The sequence below is a fragment of the Theropithecus gelada genome, chromosome 15 (assembly GCF_003255815.1).
Source record: "Theropithecus gelada isolate Dixy chromosome 15, Tgel_1.0, whole genome shotgun sequence".
NCBI classification, from domain to species: domain Eukaryota; kingdom Metazoa; phylum Chordata; class Mammalia; order Primates; family Cercopithecidae; genus Theropithecus; species Theropithecus gelada.
In genome coordinates this window covers 7,336,888-7,356,619 of record NC_037683.1, presented here as the reverse complement: position 1 = coordinate 7,356,619, position 19,732 = coordinate 7,336,888, and the positions used below count along the sequence as shown (strand labels likewise).

The 19,732-nt window shown below is 52.6% G+C and overlaps 1 protein-coding gene and 1 non-coding gene across 4 annotated transcripts in view; both read left to right on the top strand.

Moving 5' to 3' along the window:
* Positions 1-19,732, top strand: part of PRRC2B (proline rich coiled-coil 2B) — a 107,393-nt gene that overhangs the window by 74,998 nt on the left and 12,663 nt on the right. For 2 of the 3 annotated variants that reach the window (XM_025359684.1, XM_025359682.1), the window contains exons 13-27: positions 12-202; positions 3,187-3,382; positions 5,724-5,940; positions 6,678-8,756; positions 9,982-10,187; positions 10,695-10,840; positions 11,466-11,607; positions 13,964-14,046; positions 14,615-14,806; positions 14,952-15,149; positions 15,613-15,699; positions 16,941-17,045; positions 17,203-17,395; positions 18,365-18,462; positions 19,435-19,562. In XM_025359684.1, the coding sequence (XP_025215469.1) occupies positions 12-202; positions 3,187-3,382; positions 5,724-5,940; positions 6,678-8,756; positions 9,982-10,187; positions 10,695-10,840; positions 11,466-11,607; positions 13,964-14,046; positions 14,615-14,806; positions 14,952-15,149; positions 15,613-15,699; positions 16,941-17,045; positions 17,203-17,395; positions 18,365-18,462; positions 19,435-19,562 (4,261 nt within the window). The remainder of the gene's footprint in view (positions 1-11; positions 203-3,186; positions 3,383-5,723; positions 5,941-6,677; positions 8,757-9,981; positions 10,188-10,694; positions 10,841-11,465; positions 11,608-13,963; positions 14,047-14,614; positions 14,807-14,951; positions 15,150-15,612; positions 15,700-16,940; positions 17,046-17,202; positions 17,396-18,364; positions 18,463-19,434; positions 19,563-19,732) is intronic. The other variant, XM_025359683.1, reaches the window with a different exon arrangement.
* On the top strand, positions 17,935-18,020 carry LOC112608783. The gene has a single exon (XR_003116070.1). It is a non-coding gene; the product is annotated as a small nucleolar RNA SNORD62 (small nucleolar RNA).

Genomic DNA, 19,732 nt, shown 5'->3' with positions numbered 1-19,732 from the left:
GTATTCTCTAGGCTCTCCAGAATTCCCTGCCCAAGAGACCCCCACCACGTTCCCAGAAGAGGCACCCACAGCGTCCCCAGCAGTGGCACAGAGCAGCAGCAGTGAGGAAGAGGCCAGAGAGGCTGGGTCCCCTGCTCAGGAGTTCAAGTATCAGAAGTCCCTTCCTCCCCGATTCCAGCGCCAGCAGCAGCAACAACAGCAGGTAAACGGATGAGATGGTAAAAGCCTGTGATAAACAGGCCTGAGTGCCGAGTAGATACTTCCTGTCACCATCCCCATGCCCACCTCCAACTTAGAAAAAGTCCAGAATACCCCTTATGTGTCCCCAAGACCAGTGGGGACTTCAAGAGTTGTACCTCAAAACTTGTTGACCTTGGTAGATCAGCCCCTGGCCATTATTTATTTCTCCAAGTGGTGGAGGTCCCTGGGAATGAATATAGCCCTTGTGGTTTATTGACCTTGTTTCCTGATATTGGTAAGGAACCTATTTAGTGCTGTATGCAGTGAGCTCCACTTTTCTAGTGTGCAGGCTGGTTGTTTTATTTCAGGGCAGTGCACCTTGGACATTCCTTAGAGGACAGTGGTCCTGCCCTAGGATCCTCCCAAGGTGTAAGGGAGGCCCGTGAGCTGTTTCAAGAGCTGCCAGAGAGAGGCACGTCACCTTTGGGTTACGGACGTAGGTTTGCAGGTTTCAAGTTGGACAGCTCCCTTCCCGATGTTGCTGCTGAACTAGTTGTGCATGGCCTTGGACGGGTCAGGTATACCCCTCTCACCTATATTTCTTCATGTGTAAACCAGGAAGAATGAATACCTGCCTTTCAGCGTGGCAGAGCGTTTCATGCCATAACACGTATAAACTGGTTTATCGGTGTCACCGTTATTGACTTTTTATAAACTTTATTTTTTAATAAATTTTAAAAGGGACCTATTTTTTGTCGTAAAGAGCATGTGGATAATGGTTGTAATTCCACCAATCTCTCCTAGTCCTGCTGGTCTTGAAGCCTACTAGAGTAGTAATAAGTAAAGGAACACAGTAGTCAATACTGAGGAATAGTGCATTTTGTTGGGAAACTGAGGTGATACATAGACATTACTTAGTGCACACCAAACAGCAAGGTGTGCAGTAAATTATTACTAATATTAGCTGAAAATATTTCAAAACCTGTGTGCTGTGGAGAAACAAGCCAAGGACTTAAGGCTTTTCCCAGTATCTCACTTAATTACCTTTAAACTTCTCTGCTCAGCCTCTTCTCTCCTCTGGGCCCCTGGGAGCATTCCAGGGACTGCCTTTAATGTGATTTTAGAGCATGGGAGTGTAGGCGAGCACTGCACAGTTACTCATGTTCGTGGGTTATAGAATTACTGATGGGGGAGAGCTCTGGAATTACTTGTGCCAAACCTAGCAGTGACAGTTGCGCTAGGTGACTCCTTGGGGTGCGGAGGGAAGTGATGGGTAAGTCCTTCCTTAAGAATAGAAGGAATTGTCAGGCGTGGTGGCCCACGTCTATAATCCCAGCACTTTGGGAGGCCGAGGCAGACGGATCACCTGAGGTCAGGAGTTCGAGACCAGCCTGACCAACATGGTGAAACATCATCTCTACTGAAAATACAAAAAGTAGCCAGACGTGGTGCTGTGCACCTGTATTCCGCTACTCAGGAGGCTGAGGCAGGAGAATCGCTTGAACCTGGGAGGTTGGAGGTTGCAGTGAGCTGAGATCGCACCACTGCACTCCAGACTGGGTGACAGAGCGAGACTCCATCTCAAAAAAAGGAAGTCTGAAAGCACCAGGGCAGCCTGTCTAGTCATAATCGCTGGAAACCTAGGGTGTAGACAGGAAGAGGAGCTGGGAGATGGAGGCCCACAGCCTTCTCTGTGGACTGGGAGAGTGAATGACTCAAGTCTCTTGATTGATGACCTATATTTATTGAGTGCTCTTAATAGGCACTGGGAGCACCAACAGAACCGTCCAGGGAATCAGCTCAGGATGTGCTGTAGACTGCCAGGCGGATTGGCCGCCTTTTTGTTTTCGGAATGGAAGGATGTGTGCTGGAGGCTGCTTGGGTGTCCTCGGAGTGTGAGGCAGCAGTGAGTCCTGCCTCAAGGCCAATTCAGGGTTCCTTTAGGAATTAGCACCCGGGGTCACTGATGGGATAGAGCAGGGTCTGAAATGAACCCTCTTGAGTAAGGCAAGAGCCTTGATTTTGAATAGTTGACTGATACTTTCTGTTTACCCATTTGTGCAAATGTTCTGTATCCTGAGTGTGGTGCTGTGGGCAAGGGTGCACAGGGAGTCTCTTAGGGTTCGGTGAGGGTTACCAGCAGTCCAAACCATCAACTGCTGTGAGTGCAACAAAGGAGCACTGGCCGTTCCGTGGGAGCAGAGAACTGGGGATCTGGTCTCGTCTGGGTGTAATGACAGGCTTCCTAGAGGATGTGTTGAAGCTGGAAACCTGGATTTAGGGATGGAGGGAAGAGGCGCTTACCTAGGGGCCCCAGTGTGTTCCCATGGCCTGAAGTGGTGGCAGGGATATATGGAGCAGAAAGCAGAGGGCCAGTCGTGCAAGGCAAAGCTAGAGAGGCAGACTGGGCAGTCACATGGGACCCAACCCTCACCCTAACCCCATAGGTCACGAGTAGCCTCGTAGGATTTAGGCTGTCGGGTGGAGAGTGGTGGAGAACCACTGAAGGCTCTTTTGAGCTAGGGGTCGACCTATTGGGCGTGGGGTGTCTGTGTGAAAAGATCACCCTAGTGGAGGATGGAAAATGGATTGAAGAGGCCAGGAGGGAGCAGGGAAGGGATGCTGGTGTATTATTTAACCTCAGGTGGTAGCTGCAGACAAGGAGAGAAGTGGCCAGCGTCCAGACATTCTGTGGGAGGCTGCTGGTGGATTCCAGGAGTGTCTGATCTAAGTGAAAACCTAGCCTGTCTCGTGTACCACAGGCGCAGATGGGCCTCCATTGTGATAATGGCTTGGCTGTCCACCAGCCTTGGACAGGGACCTGAGCTTGCAAGCTGTAACACATTGGGGGCTCCCCCTTGAGCAGCTGCCCATCCCTCCCCTCCTTGGTCTTCTGTTCCAGGTGGGCTTTTTGTGCTGCCTGCTGGAAAGCTGGAAGGCGTGTGTTGGGTGGCATCTCAGCCCCCTGCCGCACCAGCCTGACCAAGTCTCTCTCTTTGTGGGCAGGAGCAACTGTACAAGATGCAGCACTGGCAGCCGGTGTACCCCCCGCCATCCCATCCCCAGCGCACCTTTTACCCACACCACCCCCAGATGCTGGGCTTCGATCCCAGGTGGATGATGATGCCTTCCTACATGGACCCACGCATCACGCCCACTCGGACCCCAGTGGACTTCTACCCCTCCGCCCTGCATCCCTCAGGTAAGCACTGTGGTCTAATGGTCCATACCTGTATCACCCAGGATAGCGCGGTGGTCAAGGGTGTCATCTCGAGTTCAACAGATACACCTGGATTTTGGTCTGGCTCTTTGTCATGTACACGACTGGTCTGAATTTCAAAGGACTCGCTGGCAAAGTATAGGTACAATAATAGTTCTGTCATAAAGATTTGTTGGGAAAGTCATGAAGATCGTGTATCATAAATTGCTTTAATTAATTTTAGATTTCTTCTGTGTCGTTTTGTCCTTCTCATTCTTAATGTTCTTTGTGCTGTCTCTTTTTTCCTTGATTAGTCTTTCCCAAGGTTTGTCTAGTGCCTTTTTAAAATCAGTATTTGGGCTTCTTCATTACTGTATCTTATTTGGGTTTTATTTTAATAATGTCTGGTTTTTCTTTTGTTACTTCCTTTAAAATATCATACACTTAGTTTACTAATTTCTGGCTTTTAAGATTCTCTTTGTGGTACTAATTTCTAATGTAGTTGCTCTGTGGTCAGATAATATGGTCTGTGTGTTACAGACCAGGGGTCAGCAAACTTCTACAAATGACCAGATAGTAAGTCTTTTAGGCCCTGATCAACTAGTCAGTTTTGGTGTTGTAGGATGAAAACGGCCATAAATGATAGTAAGTGAGTGAACATGGTTGTTTTTTCCATAAAATGTTACTTATAAAAACCTGCAGCAGGCTGAGTTTTGTTTAATGGCTGTAGTTTGCTGACCAACTCCTGACTTAGGTTGCTTGACATTTGTTGGGTTTTCCCTGTAACCTCTTCTGTGGTGATTCTTTTTTAACATTCTACATTTGCCTGAAAAGACTGTATTCTCTGGTTGGAGATAGTCCATTAAGTTGAGCATGCTAATTGTGTTGTGCAAATGTCTTCTTCATTGCAAGTTTTTATCCCTTTGACCAGTTACTAAAAGGTGTTTTAAAATGTCCCACTATGATTATGGATTTGTCAAATCTTCTTTGGGAGCCTGTCAATTTTTGCTGTGTCTATCTAGAGGCATACAGTTCTAGAATTTCTGTATCTTGTTCCTTCTATCCTTATGTAGTACCCTTGTTATCATTAATAGTGCTTTCTATCTTTATTGGCTACTTTGATAGCAATATAATAATTCTAGTTTTTTGTTGATAAGTATTTGAAGTCTTTTGTTCCAATTTTTACAGTTAGCTTCTTTGAGTCCTTATTTTTTGGGAGTGTATCTTTGTATCTACAAGATGTGTATGGCTTTACCACTCTGGAAGTCTATGACTTTTAATTGCAAAAGTTGGTCCTTTTAGATTTATTGGGATTACTTTTATTATTGTTAGAGACAGAATCTTGCTCTGTCGCACAGGTTGGAGTGCAACGGTGCAATTTCAACTCACTGCAACCTCTGCGTCCTGGGTTCAAGCGATTCTCCTGTATCAGCCTCCTGAGTAGCTGGAATTACAGGCACCTGCCACCATGCCTGGCTGATTTTTTTTGTATTTTTAGTAGAGACGGAGTTTCACTGTGTTGGCCAGGCTGGTCTCGAACTCGACTGACCTCAAGTGATCTGCCTGCCTTGGCCTCCCAAAGGGTTACAGGCATGAGCCACCACGCCCAGCCTTATTGGGATTATTATATTTAGATTTTCCAACTATGATATTTCATGCATTCCATTCTTATTCTTCTCTTTCTATGCCTTTTCTTCTTATTCCTGCCTTTTCTTGGTCCTATTCTTGTTTTTCTTTTGCTTCTACATTTCATTTCTATATGTTAGTGGTTACATGAACATTCTAACATGCACCTTCAACTTAGCAAAGTATTTGGGGAGGTAGAAAGTCTTTGTCCCTTAAACCCCCATGAAAGTAGGCATGTGAGTCTGAATTCCTGGGAGGGGGACAGTGGTTTCCCTGCCCTGGTCCAGGCCAGACAGACCACCAGTCTGTTCCCGGTAGTAAAGTGCATATGTCTATCTAATGTGCCTTTTGAGGATGTGGCCCTTTTGGGTCTTTGTTTTAAACAGTGTCTCAGTTGTATTTCCCTGCCCTGTTTAGAAAGACTTCATCCCCTGTCCTGTGAGTGTTAAGGACCAAGCCTGTATCTGACAAATGTGCTTTTCTTGCCCGCTTCCTTGGACTTCACAGGTCTTTGAACCAGGCAAGGTGCATGCGTGTGTACCTTCAGAGGTCCTCAGGTCAGGAAAGATTAAGAGCCCTGTGATGTGTAGGTGGGTGGGGTGCTGTATCCACGGGACAGTCAGGGTAACTGTTAACTTCTTTGGGCCTTTGGTTGAGCCTGAGATTGGAGCAGGGCTTTCTAAATGAGATGATGTAGATCAGTCTTTGCCTTCTTCAGGACTGATGAAGCCCATGATGCCCCAAGAGTCCCTCAGTGGGACAGGCTGTCGCTCTGAGGATCAGAACTGTGTGCCCCCACTCCAAGAAAGAAAAGTGACCCCCATCGATTCACCCCCTGTGTGGAGCCCAGAGGGCTACATGGCACTGCAGAGCAAGGGCTACCCGCTCACGCACCCGAAGTCGAGCGACACCTTGGCTGTGGACATGCGTGTCAGGTGAGATGAAGCCTGGTCCTGCTGCCTTGCCACTGAAGGAAGATTCCAGGTCCGAATCGAGAGGTCCTGGGATGAGCTACCATCCTCATCCACAGGGCCCTGGGATGAGCTACCATCCCAGGAGACACTGCCCACGGGAGACGTGCTCTTTTGAAGGGACTCCTGGTTCCTTTGGGGAAGGAGAGTGTGAGGAGGATTGCTTGAATGCTTTGTGCAAGAGGCTCTTTTCAGATGGCGAGACTTAAGGTGAAGGAGAAGTCCTGGGGTCATCAAACCCTGGGCACAGGGTAGGTGGGTGGGGGCTTTACAAGGCAGGTGGGGTCCAGAGCATGGGTCTTGGCTCTTCTGTGGAAGTAAACAGAGTTAGCCCTGCCACCCCCATGGCCCCAGACTCTTCACGGCCTCCCAGGCTCCAGCTTGCTCTTTGACCCGGAGGATTGCCCGGCTCCTCTGTCTCGAGGGGGCCCGCCGCGCCCACCCAGCGGCCACGACAGTCTTCACTCTCATGGACTCCAGGGGCCACCGACCAATTCATGGCCTGGCATTTCTGAGACGTGTTTAAAGATAGAGCAAATGTTGGTGCTTATGTGTTTTGTTTTTTTTTTTCTAACTTTCTTTTTTAAAAAGTTTTTTTTTTTTTTTTTTTTTTTCCTTTTTAAAACTAAGCTCTGTGTTCAGCATGGAAACCAGGAACCAGGCTCCAATCACATTGACTGATTTTTCTGGTTCCTTTTCAGGAATGAAAGCTCTTTCTCTGCCTCACTCGGAAGGGCAGGGGGCGTAAGTGCCCAGCGCGATCTCTTTGAGGAGAGAGGGGAGGAGTACTTGAGTGCTTTTGACAAGAAGGCCCAAGCAGACTTTGACAACTGTATCTCTTCTCAAAGAATAGGCCAGGAGCTTTTGTTTCCACCCCAAGAAAATGTTCAGGAAGCGGGTGCTCCTGGGGTTCACACCCAGAACCTCAGGTGTTCCCCATTGGAGCCTGACTTTGTCCCAGATGAGAAAAAGCCAGAGTGTGGCAGCTGGGATGTTAGCCACCAGCCAGAGACCGCTGACACAGCCCATGGTGTTGAGCGGGAGACACCCCGGGAGGGGACGGCCTTTAACATCTCCTGGGACAAGAATGGGAGCCCCAACAAACAGCCGTCCTCGGAGCCTGAATGGACTCCAGAGCCCCGGAGCTCCAGCAGCCAGCACCCGGAGCAGACGGGCAGGACCCGGAGGTCGGGACCCATCAAGAAACCAGTCCTGAAAGCCCTCAAGGTGGAAGACAAGGAGAAGGAGCTCGAGAAGATTAAGCAGGAGCTAGGGGAGGAGAGCACCCGGCTGGCCAAGGAGAAGGAGCAGAGCCCCACGGCCGAAAAGGACGAGGACGAAGAGAATGACGCCTCTCTGGCCAACTCCTCCACCGCCACTTTGGAGGACAAAGGCCCTGGCCATGCCACTTTTGGCCACGAGGCCACCAAATTTGAAGAGGAGGAGAAACCTGACAAGGCCTGGGAAACCAGACCCCCACGAGAGTCCAGCGATGTTCCCCCCACAAAGAGAAATAACTGGATCTTTATTGATGAGGAACAAGCCTTTGGGGTCAGAGGGCAGGCCCGGGGCCGGGGCCGTGGTTTCCGAGAGTTCACTTTTCGTGGTCGGCCTGCCGGCGGAAACGGGAGCAGCCTCTGCGGCGGGGGGGTCCTGGGTGCCCGCAGCATCTACTGCAGCAGCCAGCGCAGCGGCCGTGGCCGGGGCCTGCGAGAGTTTGCTCGGCCAGAGGACTGCCCCAGAGCCAAGCCCCGACGGAGAGTTGCCAGTGAGACCCATAGTGAGGGCTCAGAGTATGAAGAACTTCCCAAGCGCCGCCGGCAGAGGGGCTCCGAGAACGGGAATGAAAGCTCGCTCCTGGAGAGGGAGGAGAGCACCTTGAAGAAAGGCGACTGCAGAGATTCTTGGCGGTCCAACAAGGTGTGCTCCGAGGACCATAGCGGTCTAGATGCCAAGAGCCGAGGCCCTCGGGCCTTTGGGCGAGCCCTCCCTCCCCGGCTGAGCAATTGCGGGTATGGACGGAGAACCTTCGTCTCCAAAGAGTCACCCCACTGGCAGAGCAAAAGTCCAGGCAGCCCTTGGCAGGAATATGGCCCTTCCGACACATGCGGATCCCGGCGATCTACAGACAGAGACTATGTCCCGGATTCCTACAGACACCCTGACACGTTTGGTGGCAGGGGCTTCGAGGACAGCCGCTCAGAGGACAAGAGGTCCTTCTTCCAAGATGACCACGTGGCGGATTCTGAAAATGCAGAGAACCGGCCCTTCAGGAGAAGGCGCCCCCCACGCCAAGATAAGCCTCCTCGCTTCCGGCGCCTCCGGCAAGAGCGGGAGTCCCTGGGCCTGTGGGGACCCGAGGAGGAGCCCCACCTGCTGGCAGGTCAGTGGCCAGGCAGACCCAAACTGTGTTCTGGGGACAGGAGTGGCACTGTGGGCCGCAGGTCCCCTGAGCTCTCCTACCAGAACTCCTCTGATCACGCCAATGAGGAGTGGGAGACGGCCTCCGAAAGCAGCGACTTCAGCGAGCGGCGGGAGCGGCGGGAAGGCCCCGGGTCTGAGCCTGACTCCCAGGTAGACGGTGGCCTGTCGGGGGCCAGTTTGGGTGAGAAGAAGGAGCTGGCCAAGAGGAGCTTCTCCAGTCAGAGACCACTGGTTGACAGACAGAGCCGAAAGCTGGAGCCGGGAGGGTTTGGGGAGAAGCCCGTTAGGCCAGGTGGTGGTGACACCTCCCCTCGCTATGAGAGCCAACAGAATGGGACGCCTTTGAAAGTCAAAAGGTAAAACCAGACACCATCTGGGCCCTTTTTGTTGTTGTGTTCTGTTTTCAGCAGCACTGAGTTCACGCATGCATGCCGCCGTGTGTCAGGGCTGGGGGCCTGCCCCCAGCCCGTCTGTGCGCGTCTTCATCACCTGCCCCCGCATTGCCTGTCTGCTTTTCTCGTGGTGGTGTTATTGTGACTAGAGCCCCCCCAACCCCCCTCCGCAGTGGTGCTCTGAGGCCGCTGTCCAGCACCTGGCCTGGGAGTCCAGGAATGTGTCCCTGCATGTGTCCCTGGAGCCCCGCCGAGGGGCCGCTGCAACGAGCATTGCCTGTGCACAGTGCCAGGTGCCGGTCAGTCCACCAGAGTCCTCTACTCCAGAGTTGCTGCCAGGCAGCATCCTAGGGGGCATCACTGCCCTCGTGGCTGCATGGAAGTGGCTCTTCCCAGGTGGTTCTGCTTCTCCACTGTGAGATGTGGCCCCACGGTGGGGTTGCCACCTCAGCATGGCAGGAGCCCAGCAAGTGCAGAGGGGAGCAGGCTGCACATGGTCTGGCGAGTACCTCTTCCACAACCAGGGGCATTTGGGTGATGACCTCTGCTCAGGGACCAGGAGAGGGTCCCCTGCACAGTCTGGGTTGACTGACTGCACTTGGCTTGTAGCTCAGACAGGGACGTACAGGGGCTGCTGAGGCCTTCCCTGTCTTCAGCATACTGAGGAAGATGGCTTCACACCTCCACCCTCCTTAGAATTGAAGGCAGAGAAATTCCCAGAGGAGGAGCCACAGGGAACACTGACTCTTTCAGGTGGCGTCTAATCTAGCTTTCCAGGTGCTAGAGGCCGACCCTTGGCTTCACCTCAGTTTTATGCCCCAAGGGCCCTCTGGCAGGGCAATCCTGGAGAGGAGCAGAAATACTGGTGGCTCCATTCCGAGCACATTCCCCTTGACTCTCGCCCCCCTGCACTCTCTGAACATGGCATGTGGGAGAGCCCTGGGGAGCAGAAGGTGACAGAGCCACTTTCCCCAGGAGCAGGCAGAGCCAGCAGGGGCAGCCTTCCACATGTGTTTGCACACGGACATGGATGCACTGTGGCCAGCCAGCCGCTCCTCCTCACCCGAGGAGTCAGTGAGAGGAAGTGGACCTAGATCAGGGTGCCAGGCTTGTGTGCAGGCAGTGTGCACGTGCATTGTTTTCCCTCCTTCCACAGCCTCTGGTTAACAAGATCCTCTTTCCATTACAGATCCCCAGACGAGGCCTTGCCTGGAGGTCTTAGTGGCTGCAACAGTGGGAGTGGCCACTCCCCCTATGCCCTGGAGCGGGCAGCCCATGCCAATGCTGACCTTCCCGAAGCCTCCAGTAAGAAGGCAGAGAAGGAGGCCAAGTTGGCTGCTCCGAGGGCAGGTGAACAGGGAGAGGCCATGAAACAGTTTGACCTGAACTATGGAAGTAAGTCGTCCTCACATCTTCAGGGGAAAGAACTCAGGTGGAACCAGGGGCCGGGCAGTCCTCGGGCCTCCCGAGGTTGCCTTTGCACTGAGTACCGTAGCTTTCGGGAACAGCTCGCCAGGCACTGGGCTGGATTCTGGGGCTGTAGAGTTGAGCAGAGTAGGTGGGATTCCCACGGGTGTTGCTCACAGCCTGTTGAATCCCCGTGACACCCTGTAGCTTCTGCGTCTTAAAGAGAGGAAGCCTGGGGCCTAGAGGTGTTTGGTGGTGTGTCCAAGGTCGCAGAGCTGGGGTTTAAGCCCTTTGTGTGTTCTCTCAGTCGTGCCCTTGGACCTCTTTGGTTTCGGATAACAACGTTTTAGATGAGAGGTGGCCTGAGAAAGGTGCAGAAGTCCTGTCCAGGTTTCTGTTGAGCTTGACGCTAGATCTTAGGGGCCTGTTGAATTGGGTTGTTCTTGCCTCCTGGTGAATGGAAATACTGTTCCTTCTCGTGAAATCTTGGTTCAGGTGCCATCATCGAAAATTGCGGGTCCAGTCCCGGGGAGGAGAGTGAGGTGGGTTCTATGGTGGGCGAAGGCTTCATCGAAGTCCTGACCAAGAAGCAGCGCCGCCTGCTGGAGGAAGAGAGAAGAAAGAAGGAGCAGGCCGTGCAGGTGAGGGGTTGGGGGCGGGGCATGGGGCGGGAGGGCAGGCTGGCAGATGCCCAGGAAACCCAGAGCCAGAGAGTAAGGGAGTTCTCGGTCAAGCTCAAGGTGGCAGAGAGGAAGACAGTATTTAGCAAGCACACATTGTCTCCCCACGCCTGCTATTACCAAGGCCCTTCTATTAAAGTAGGACGAGGTGGTGGCATCACTGTTATGCAGAGGAAGAAACTGAGTCTTGAAGAGGGTGACTTGTCTAGGGTGATAATAGTGGAAACTTGTCCAAGCCAGGATGCAGACCTCCGTCAGCTCCCGGCTCCTCCTCCTTCCCCACTCCTCATTCCTGAGTGGAATGAGATTTGTCTCCCTGAAGTCACGTGGATCACGAACCCTGTACTAAAATGGAGTCAGGGCTGGACCCACACACAGGTCACGGTCCATTGGCCTTTCAGGTCTTTCCTGGGGGGTGCTTTGCTTGGCATCGCAGTTCTGCTTGAGGTTTTGGGAGGCGAGCATCCCACACGTCTCTGGAGCATTTTCAGGTGGTGTGATTTTGGTACCTGGGACACTTATCCTGGGGAGAGTTTATCAGTCTTTGTGCCTTAAGCTAGACTACACCACCCTTTCTTCCCCTCAGGTGCCTGTCAAGGGTCGAGGCCTTTCCTCCCGTATTCCTCCTCGATTTGCGAAAAAGCAGAACAACTTATGTCTGGAGCAAGGTGATGTGGCCGTGCCTGGCAGCAGCCTGGGCACTGAGATCTGGGAGAGCAGCAGCCAGGGTGAGAGTTGGGGGATGTGACCCCAGCTGTGGTGTCCAAGGTCACATCGCGGACCGGGTTTGCTTCTTGGGGAGGATCCTGCTTTTGAGCTATGAATATAGATGGAGTAGTGCCTGTTTGCTGGGTTCCGCTGCTGAGCTAGTGCCAAATGCCATCTGAGCGATTTGCTGCTGCAGCCCCCAAACAGATACACAATTTTCCTTGCCTAAAATTTGGTAGAAGAGCAGAGCATTCATTACGTCCAGCAGTGTGGAAAAGGATGGCCCCTGGAGCTGAGATCGCGCACTAGTGGGCCTGGCCTTCTTTGTTGGTAGTCATTTTCTCCCACTAACTTACGGAAGAGAAGCAAGTGACTGAGAGACCAGCAGCAAGAGTTCAGGAGCTCTCTTCTGTGCTGTGCACCCTTTCTTAACATGAGGAAGGCTCTGGAAACTCCTTCCTGAATGCTCTTCTGGAAAGGCAAACTGAGACCAGAAGAGGGTGTACGTTAGTTTTTAGAAAATTTGTTGCCCTGAAAACTTTTTTTTTTTTTAATTCTATGTCGAATGTAATTTTTCTGGGTATTTTTCCTTGTAAAATAAAAAGCTATTTTCAAAGAATAGGTTATTCTTGAGGCTTACGTGAGCCAGGAGCCTGCAGTGTTAGCCCAGAGGGTGCATAGATGAATAAAGGAAGGACATTTGACATTTCCTAGCTCGGGCCCATGAGAGGATCTCGGAGAGGTCACCTAGTGCCAGCTCAGTTTTCTGCAAAGCAGCTGAGGTTTTAGAGGGAAGAGACTTGACTCAGGGGACTCCAGGGTCGTAGGACAAGCACCCGAGACACTGAGTTCTGGGCCTTGGTTCTTTCACTGTTTCCACATAGCTTGTCCTCATGTGCTCGGTGAAAACGTGAAAACTTTGGTTCTTATAAACTACAAAATAATATTCGACATGCCCAGCTTTGATGGAAAGGGAGCACAATCCTTTGATAAAACATCAATAACGCTACATTTGGTAGTGACTGAGTGACAGCAGGTGTCATAGTGTTGATGTCCAAAAATGCCCAGGCGCCAGATTGGTTGAGCTGCCAGATGTGAGTCAGATGTGACTCTCAGGTGTGAGTCATCATCCCCTTTTGTCAGATCTTTTCCTCCAGAATTCTGCAGGGTCTCATTGTTTCCTCAGACCAGGGGTTGTGTCCAAGGATGGCTTCAGAGAGCCCTTGGATATTAAAATAGCATGTGAAAAGATTTTTGTTTTGTTTTGTTTTGTTTTGTTTTTAAGATGGGGTCTCACTATGTTGCTCAGGCTGGACTTGAACCTCTGAGTTCAAGCAATCCTTCTGTCTCAGTCTCCTGAGTAGCTGGGATTGCAGATATGTGCCCCCACCCCCTGCTAGCATGTCAACTTTTGCATGCATATCTATTTTTCTGGGCTCAGGATCCAGGGCCACTCAAGAAGTGGTCTGTGAGCTTAAAAAATTTTAGTAATACCCACTTGGATCTTTCAGAGACTCTGTAGAAGCCACCAACTTTGGCCAGGAGTGGTGGCTCACACCTATAATCCCAGCACTTTGGGAGGCCAAGGCGTGAGGATCACTTGAGATCAGGAGTTCAAGACTAGCAACAGAGTGAGACCCTGTCTCTGTTGTTTAAAAAAAAGAGAAAGAAAGCCAGGGGCGTTGGCTCACGCCTGTAATCCCAGCACTTTGGGAGGCCGAGGCAGGCAGATCACGAGGTCAGGAGATAGAGACCATCCTGGTTAACACCGTGAAATCCCGTCTCTACTAAAAATACAAAAATAAAAATAAAAATTAGCTGGGCGTGGTGGCGGGCGACTGTAGTCCCAGCTACTCGGGAGGCTGAGGCAGGAGAATCGTGTGAACCTGGAGGGCAGAGCTTGCAGTGAGCGGAGATGCGCCACTGCACTCCAGCCGGGGCAACAGAGCGAGACTCCGTCTCAAAAAATAGAAAGAAAGAAATATATATTTTTAAATTAAAAAAAAAAGAAGCTACCAACTTTTAGAAATAATGTAAGTGAAAGGAAGTGTGAGCGTAGCAGAAATAGCAACAGAGAATCCAGATGGGCAGGAGTGAGGGCTCTGCCCTACTCACCCTCTCCCGTAATGAGTGAGATGCTGAGAAACATGTTGGGTGAGGGTGTGGAAAGTTGGGTAAGACTGTCAGACCAGCTCTTCCACGTCACAGCTGTTCACTGGGTGTCACAGGTAGGGGGCTGGGGTCAGGGGTGCAGGGGAGGCAGGGGAGTTGGATTTCTGCAAGCCGTGCCTATGCTTGTTCTTTAAGATCTCATAAACTTGTGTTTCTCTAGACGGGTTGCTCTTTGATGCCCTGACTGTCTCCCTCCCCTGGCAGCTCTCCCTGTGCAGGCCCCAGCCAACGACTCCTGGAGGAAAGCCGTCACTGCCTTCAGCAGCACCGAGACTGGCTCCGCGGAGGTGAGTGTGGCCGCTGCCCGCATGCTGCTCCTGGGATGAGTGTGAGCTCACCATCCAGACAGCCGGCCTGCCATGGATCTGTGCATCCAGCCCAACCAAGCCCCTGCCACCACAGCTGAGCTTGGAATTAGGTTGTTTCCATGGGGCCAAGCTCATCAGTGTTTTTCCATCTTGATTTCTGGCCTGTACATGGGGTGTGCATGAGCAGGAGAAAGAGAAAAGGGGTAACAAGGGAGGACCCAACGCTAGGTGGGTAGAGGGATTCAGGACCGCCTCTGAACTGGCGTCAGCAGCCATGTAGTCTGGTGTGGGTCACAAGTAAGATGGGTATGGCAGCCTCGGTCTGGGGCCTGCAGAAGATTCTGTGGTCACAAGCTCTGTCGGGGTTGGTGTGTTTGGCCACATGTAAGTTGTCAGGCATCCTCAGCAGGGCAGGATCAAGATCAGGACCAGACTTGGCAAGGGGCATGCAGCTGGTGTAGACAAGTCTGTGTGCCACACACAGTTTTACTCTCTGGATAATCGAGTTGGGAGTTCGAGGCTATAACCCATTTTGTGCTCTGCACAGCAGGGTTTTAAGAGCAGCCAGGGAGATAGTGGCGTTGACTTGAGCGCCGAGTCTCGGGAGTCGTCTGCGACCTCCTCACAGCGCAGCTCCCCGTATGGGACTCTGAAGCCAGAGGAGATGAGCGGGCCTGGCCTGGCGGAACCCAAGGTTGACAGCCACAAGGAGCAGGCCCCAAAGCCATCTGAGCAGAAGGTAACCTGGACGTTCCAGTCACAGTGGCCAGGGCCTGGGCGGAAGGGGCCATCGTCTCATCGTCTTCCTCAATTCCTGTGACAGTAGAAGCTGGAGAGAGTGGTCATTCCAGTCTGTGTCTCCACCTCTCTGCTTTTTTATCAAGGATTCAGAACAAGGCTCTGGACAGAGCAAGGAGCACAGACCAGGACCCATCGGCAACGAGCGTTCTCTGAAAAACAGGAAGGGCTCAGAGGGGGCCGAGCGGCTGCAAGGGACTGTGGTCCCGCCTGTTAACGGGGTAGAGATTCACGTGGACTCCGTGCTGCCTGTGCCACCCATTGAATTTGGAGTCAATCCAAAAGTGAGGCTTTGTTTTCTTGCTTGCTTTTTTTACTTTTTATTTTTGGTACTTGGAGAGGTTGGGGGCTCAGACAGGATTATCTCCTAGAAAGAATAGAAGGATGGGAGCCAAGCACTCTTCCAGCGGCTAGAGTGTTGGTATGGAGTCCTGCACGTGGCCAGTGCTCTGTTGAGTTGCTTTAAAGATTGCTTCACTGACACCAGACAGGCCAGCGATCTTCCCTGTTTCTGTCAGGCCACTCAAGGGACAGGGGGAAAGGAGTGGAGCTGGCGTCCTGTCTCCTGTGCCACGGGAAGCCTCTGGCCATCTCGCTCATGTGTGGCTCCAGTGAATGCTGCTCAGTGGAGTTTTTGAGTCACGGAAACTGCATCACATTAATGTGTGCCTCTGGGGAATGGAGAGCCAGGAGGATCTCAGTGGGCTGTGTGGCTTTTTTTTTTTTTTTTTTTTTTTTTCTCTCCAGGACTCCGATTTCAGCTTGCCGCCTGGTTCTGCCTCTGGTCCTGCTGGGAGTCCGGTTGTTAAACTTCAGGATGCCTTGGCCAGTAATGTAAGTCCACACTTCCACTTCTGGCTGCACTCGCTGCTTGGGGCTGGCAGGCCCTGGGCGAAGGAGACAGCACACGTATTTCAGGTGACCTGGGCTGGCACGTGACTCAGTTGCTAGCAGCTCCATGTCCTTAAAAGGTGCTTAAATGTTCCTGCCCAGGTTTTGTGACCTTCCAGTGGGGATCGTAGAGTTCCTAAGGTCTGGTTTATTTGGCTCTCTTTGGTTCCATTGTCTCCTCTGTGCCAGGTGCGAGCCCATACTCAGGCTGCCTTTTCCGTGGCCAGGGGTGAGGGGCACACAGATCGAGTAGGAGAGCCCTCCTCAGGAGGCCCCACCTCACCATCCAAGGGTCGCTGCCACCTGCGGTCTGTTGTGGTCCAGAAGGCCTCCTGGCGCTCCGCCGTGGGCTCAGGAGCTGGCGGCTGCATCTGTTGTGGCCACTCGGGGCTGTGGCCGAGGCTGCCGCAGTGACGTCTGGTTCACTGCTCTGTCCTCACCGCCTGCAGGGGTTGGTGCTAGTGCATATGTTGAATGAATGAGTATCATTTGGGCAGCATTTCCCAGAGGATTCCAAGGAATGTGAGTGCTGTACAATATTCACAGGTGTTGAATGAAAAAAAATGTGGAAGTGCTGGGCTCTACAAGGTTCTTTACTCTGACAGTCTACAGTCCCTATCATGTGTGGATGGACACCGGGGATCTGCAGGAGGTGGGGGGCACTGTTGCATTTTCAACCTGTTTCCAGAGCCCTCTTTCACTGTTTGCTGAGGGGCACAGCCTTCCCTGTCTGGCCCAAGGCATCTGCAGGCCAGGTGACAGGTGCCTTCTGAACCAGGTGCTTGCGTGCAGGCAGCCAGTCCATATTTATGCTGCTGGGACATGGCTCTCCCTGTCTGGAGGGCACCATGGAGTGTGGATATGGGGGTGGCTCTCTGCAGACTTGTGTGGAGGAAACTGATGGAGGCAGCTATCTCAAGGAGATCAGTTGTGGTCTTGGCTGCCATCAGTTTCATCTGGGTGGTCTTGGGTACATGTGGCCAATACTGAAGATGCATTTGGACAATTCATAGATGCTGCTGGGCACTGTAGGTGCTTTTGGGCAAAGCCACAGATGGGTTTGGGCAAGTCATAGATGGCATTTGGACGAGCCTTGAGTGTGTTCAGGCGAGCCATGGGTGGGTTTGGGCAGAGCCGTCTCTCTGCCTGTTTGTGTTCCATGGTTTCTTTTTCCTCCTCTCCAGGCAGGGTTAACACAGAGTATCCCCATCCTGCGGCGGGACCATCACATCCAGAGGGCCATTGGTCTCTCCCCAATGTCCTTCCCCACCGCCGACCTTACTCTGAAGGTAACACCAGCCCTGAGCTGGGCGAGGGCCCACCCAGTACCTTAGCTTACAAAGAGGCAGAAGGGAGGAGTCCCCGAACCCCCGAAAGCTTAGATCGGTGCTGCCCACTGCCATCATGATAGTAATTTTCATCCCTCCCCCACCCTTGCTTCTGAAGATGGAGTCTGCGCGCAAGGCTTGGGAAAACTCCCCCAGTTTGCCGGAGCAGAGCTCTCCAGGCGGCGCTGGCTCAGGCATCCAGCCTCCATCCTCTGTGGGTGCCTCCAGCGGGGTCAACTACAGCTCCTTCGGTGGAGTGTCCATGCCACCCATGCCTGTGGCCTCTGTAGCACCTTCTGCTTCTATGCCAGGTATCTCATCCCCTGAGCCAGGCCTTGGGGTCCTTCTCCATTTATTATCAAGAGAAACGGATTAACAGCCCCGAACACCACCTCCTGGCCTTGTCTTAAGTAGCAGGTAGAAGTAGCAACTTGTTTTTAGGCCGAGTGGCCATAGCTCCCCTGTGCTGCAGGTAATGTGCACGTTCTGCTTCCCCGTGCTGGGAAACAGAACTGGGGGACGACAGCGAGGCACTCCTGCCTACTGGTGAGAGGAGCGGGCAAAGGCTTGGCTTTGAGTCAGACCTGGGTTACGTGCTGGAGCTGTGCTGCCTCGGCTGGTGATCAGCTCTCGCTGAGCCACAGCGTCCTCCTCTCTTAAATGAAACGGGGGCCATGACATTGCTCCATGAGGTGGCCACACCCGTGATGCCAGGTCTTACCTGGAAAGGGCTTTGTATCAACAGAGCCCTTAGTCACTGGCAGCTGTTTTTGTCCTGACTGCTACCATCCTTGTCATGTGTTGATGCCCCCAAGGGAAAGCGTGGGGGTTTTGAGGGCCCAGCTGCCAGTCTCAGTGATGTAATCCCAATAGATCCTTCTGACCCTCCACTGTGGACTCAATAGCAGGGAGATGAAGAGGACAGTGACTGAGAGACCAAGGCAGCCCTGTTTAAAGTAGAATGTCCCTTCGAGTGTCTGGGGCAGTTGATGAGTGGGAGGTGGGAAGGGTAGGCCAGAGCCCACCTGCCTCCTCCTACCTCCTAGGTCTGACGCTGCATCTTCCCTGGGTTCCCTGAGGTGTGTGCCAGGCGTGTTGTGTTGTGAGCAGGCGCGTGCTTCAGGCACACAGGGAACCAAGCAGCCTCTGTACACACGCCCTTGTCCGTCCGCACTGACTCTCCTGGGTAGAGCAGACCTGTAGACTTGTCACCCTCAGGGACATTCAGAAGTAGTGAGGCTTGATCTTCTTCTACCTCCCTTCTGCCGCTCTGTTTCCAGGCAGCCACCTCCCGCCCCTGTACCTGGATGGCCATGTGTTTGCAAGTCAGCCCCGGCTCGTTCCTCAAACGATACCTCAGCAGCAGAGTTACCAACAGGTGACAGCAGCCAGCCAGGTGGCCTGGCTGGGGGTGGTGGGGAGGAGCCAGCGCAAGGCGAAATTGGCTTGCTCTATCTGCTCATTGTCTGTCTGGTTTTCCGTCCCCGCCACATGTGGTGACCAGCACCTGGCCCGCCAGGAGACATGTGTTAAGTGAATAAACAAGAGACAGGGAAGAGGAGTGGAGTTGGCTGCTCCAGACTCTGCTTAGTTTTCCTTTCTCAAAGTTCTCCCTCCTGTGTCCTAGCCGGGGAATTAGCTAAAATGGAATTTTCTTTGGTGATCAGGTATCCTTCTGATGAAGAGAAGAAAGGCCTAAACTCCCAGGCATGGATGCATTAGAAAGAGGTAGTCTTAGAAATGAGCAGGCGTTGGTTATTTATGCAGGACTGGCATACTTTCTGTGCTGCCAAGGGGTGATGTTTGGAAGTCTCCCCTCTGACGCTGGTGCTGGGTCTTTGGGATGGTTCAGCCGCCCCTCGACCCATGTGCCTGCCCAGCCACGACAGTGGACTTCCAGGCAGAATCTGCTCCGAGCGCAGGCTTGCTGATGGAGGACGTGGTCTCTGCTGACCTCTTTAAAAACATGTTCTTAACTGCTGTATTGTTTGGTTTTCAAGATTTTGGTTCTTGCATAACTGGGTCAGACTGCATGTATCTTTGTTTTTGTACGTCGTTAAATTCAGCGTTATGTTTCTGGGACTCACCGCTGTTGATGTATGTGCTAGAATCCATTTTTGTTGCCGTATAGAATTCCAGGGTAGGGAGATGCTGCGGTTTGGGGCTGCTACCAGTTTTTCATTATAGGCTTTATCCCAATAGCAAGGGAAGCCCAGGAATGACATGCTGGCATTTGAATTTTGGGCGGTGTTCCAGCAGCCATGTGGAGAGGGGCAGGGGAGGTGGGAGGGGAGGAATCACCTGGATGGGCCTTGTGGTTACCTCCACCACCCCGTTTTCCTGTTCACAGGCCGCCGCTGCCCAGCAGATCCCTATCTCCCTTCACACATCTCTGCAGGCACAAGCTCAGCTTGGACTGAGGGGTGGGCTTCCTGTGTCCCAGTCCCAGGAGATCTTCAGCTCCTTACAGCCCTTCAGGTGAGCTCAGGTACCAGCTTGTGGAGCTGGCAGCTCACAGCCAGGGCCTCAGCCCTGTGTGCAGCCTTTGTCCTGTGGCTGTTTGGTGCTTCTCTGCTTTGGGGCAGCGGGGTGGGGAAGGGTGGGGCTTTGCTCTGGATCACTCTTCAGTCCGTTAACTGTGCTCTAGG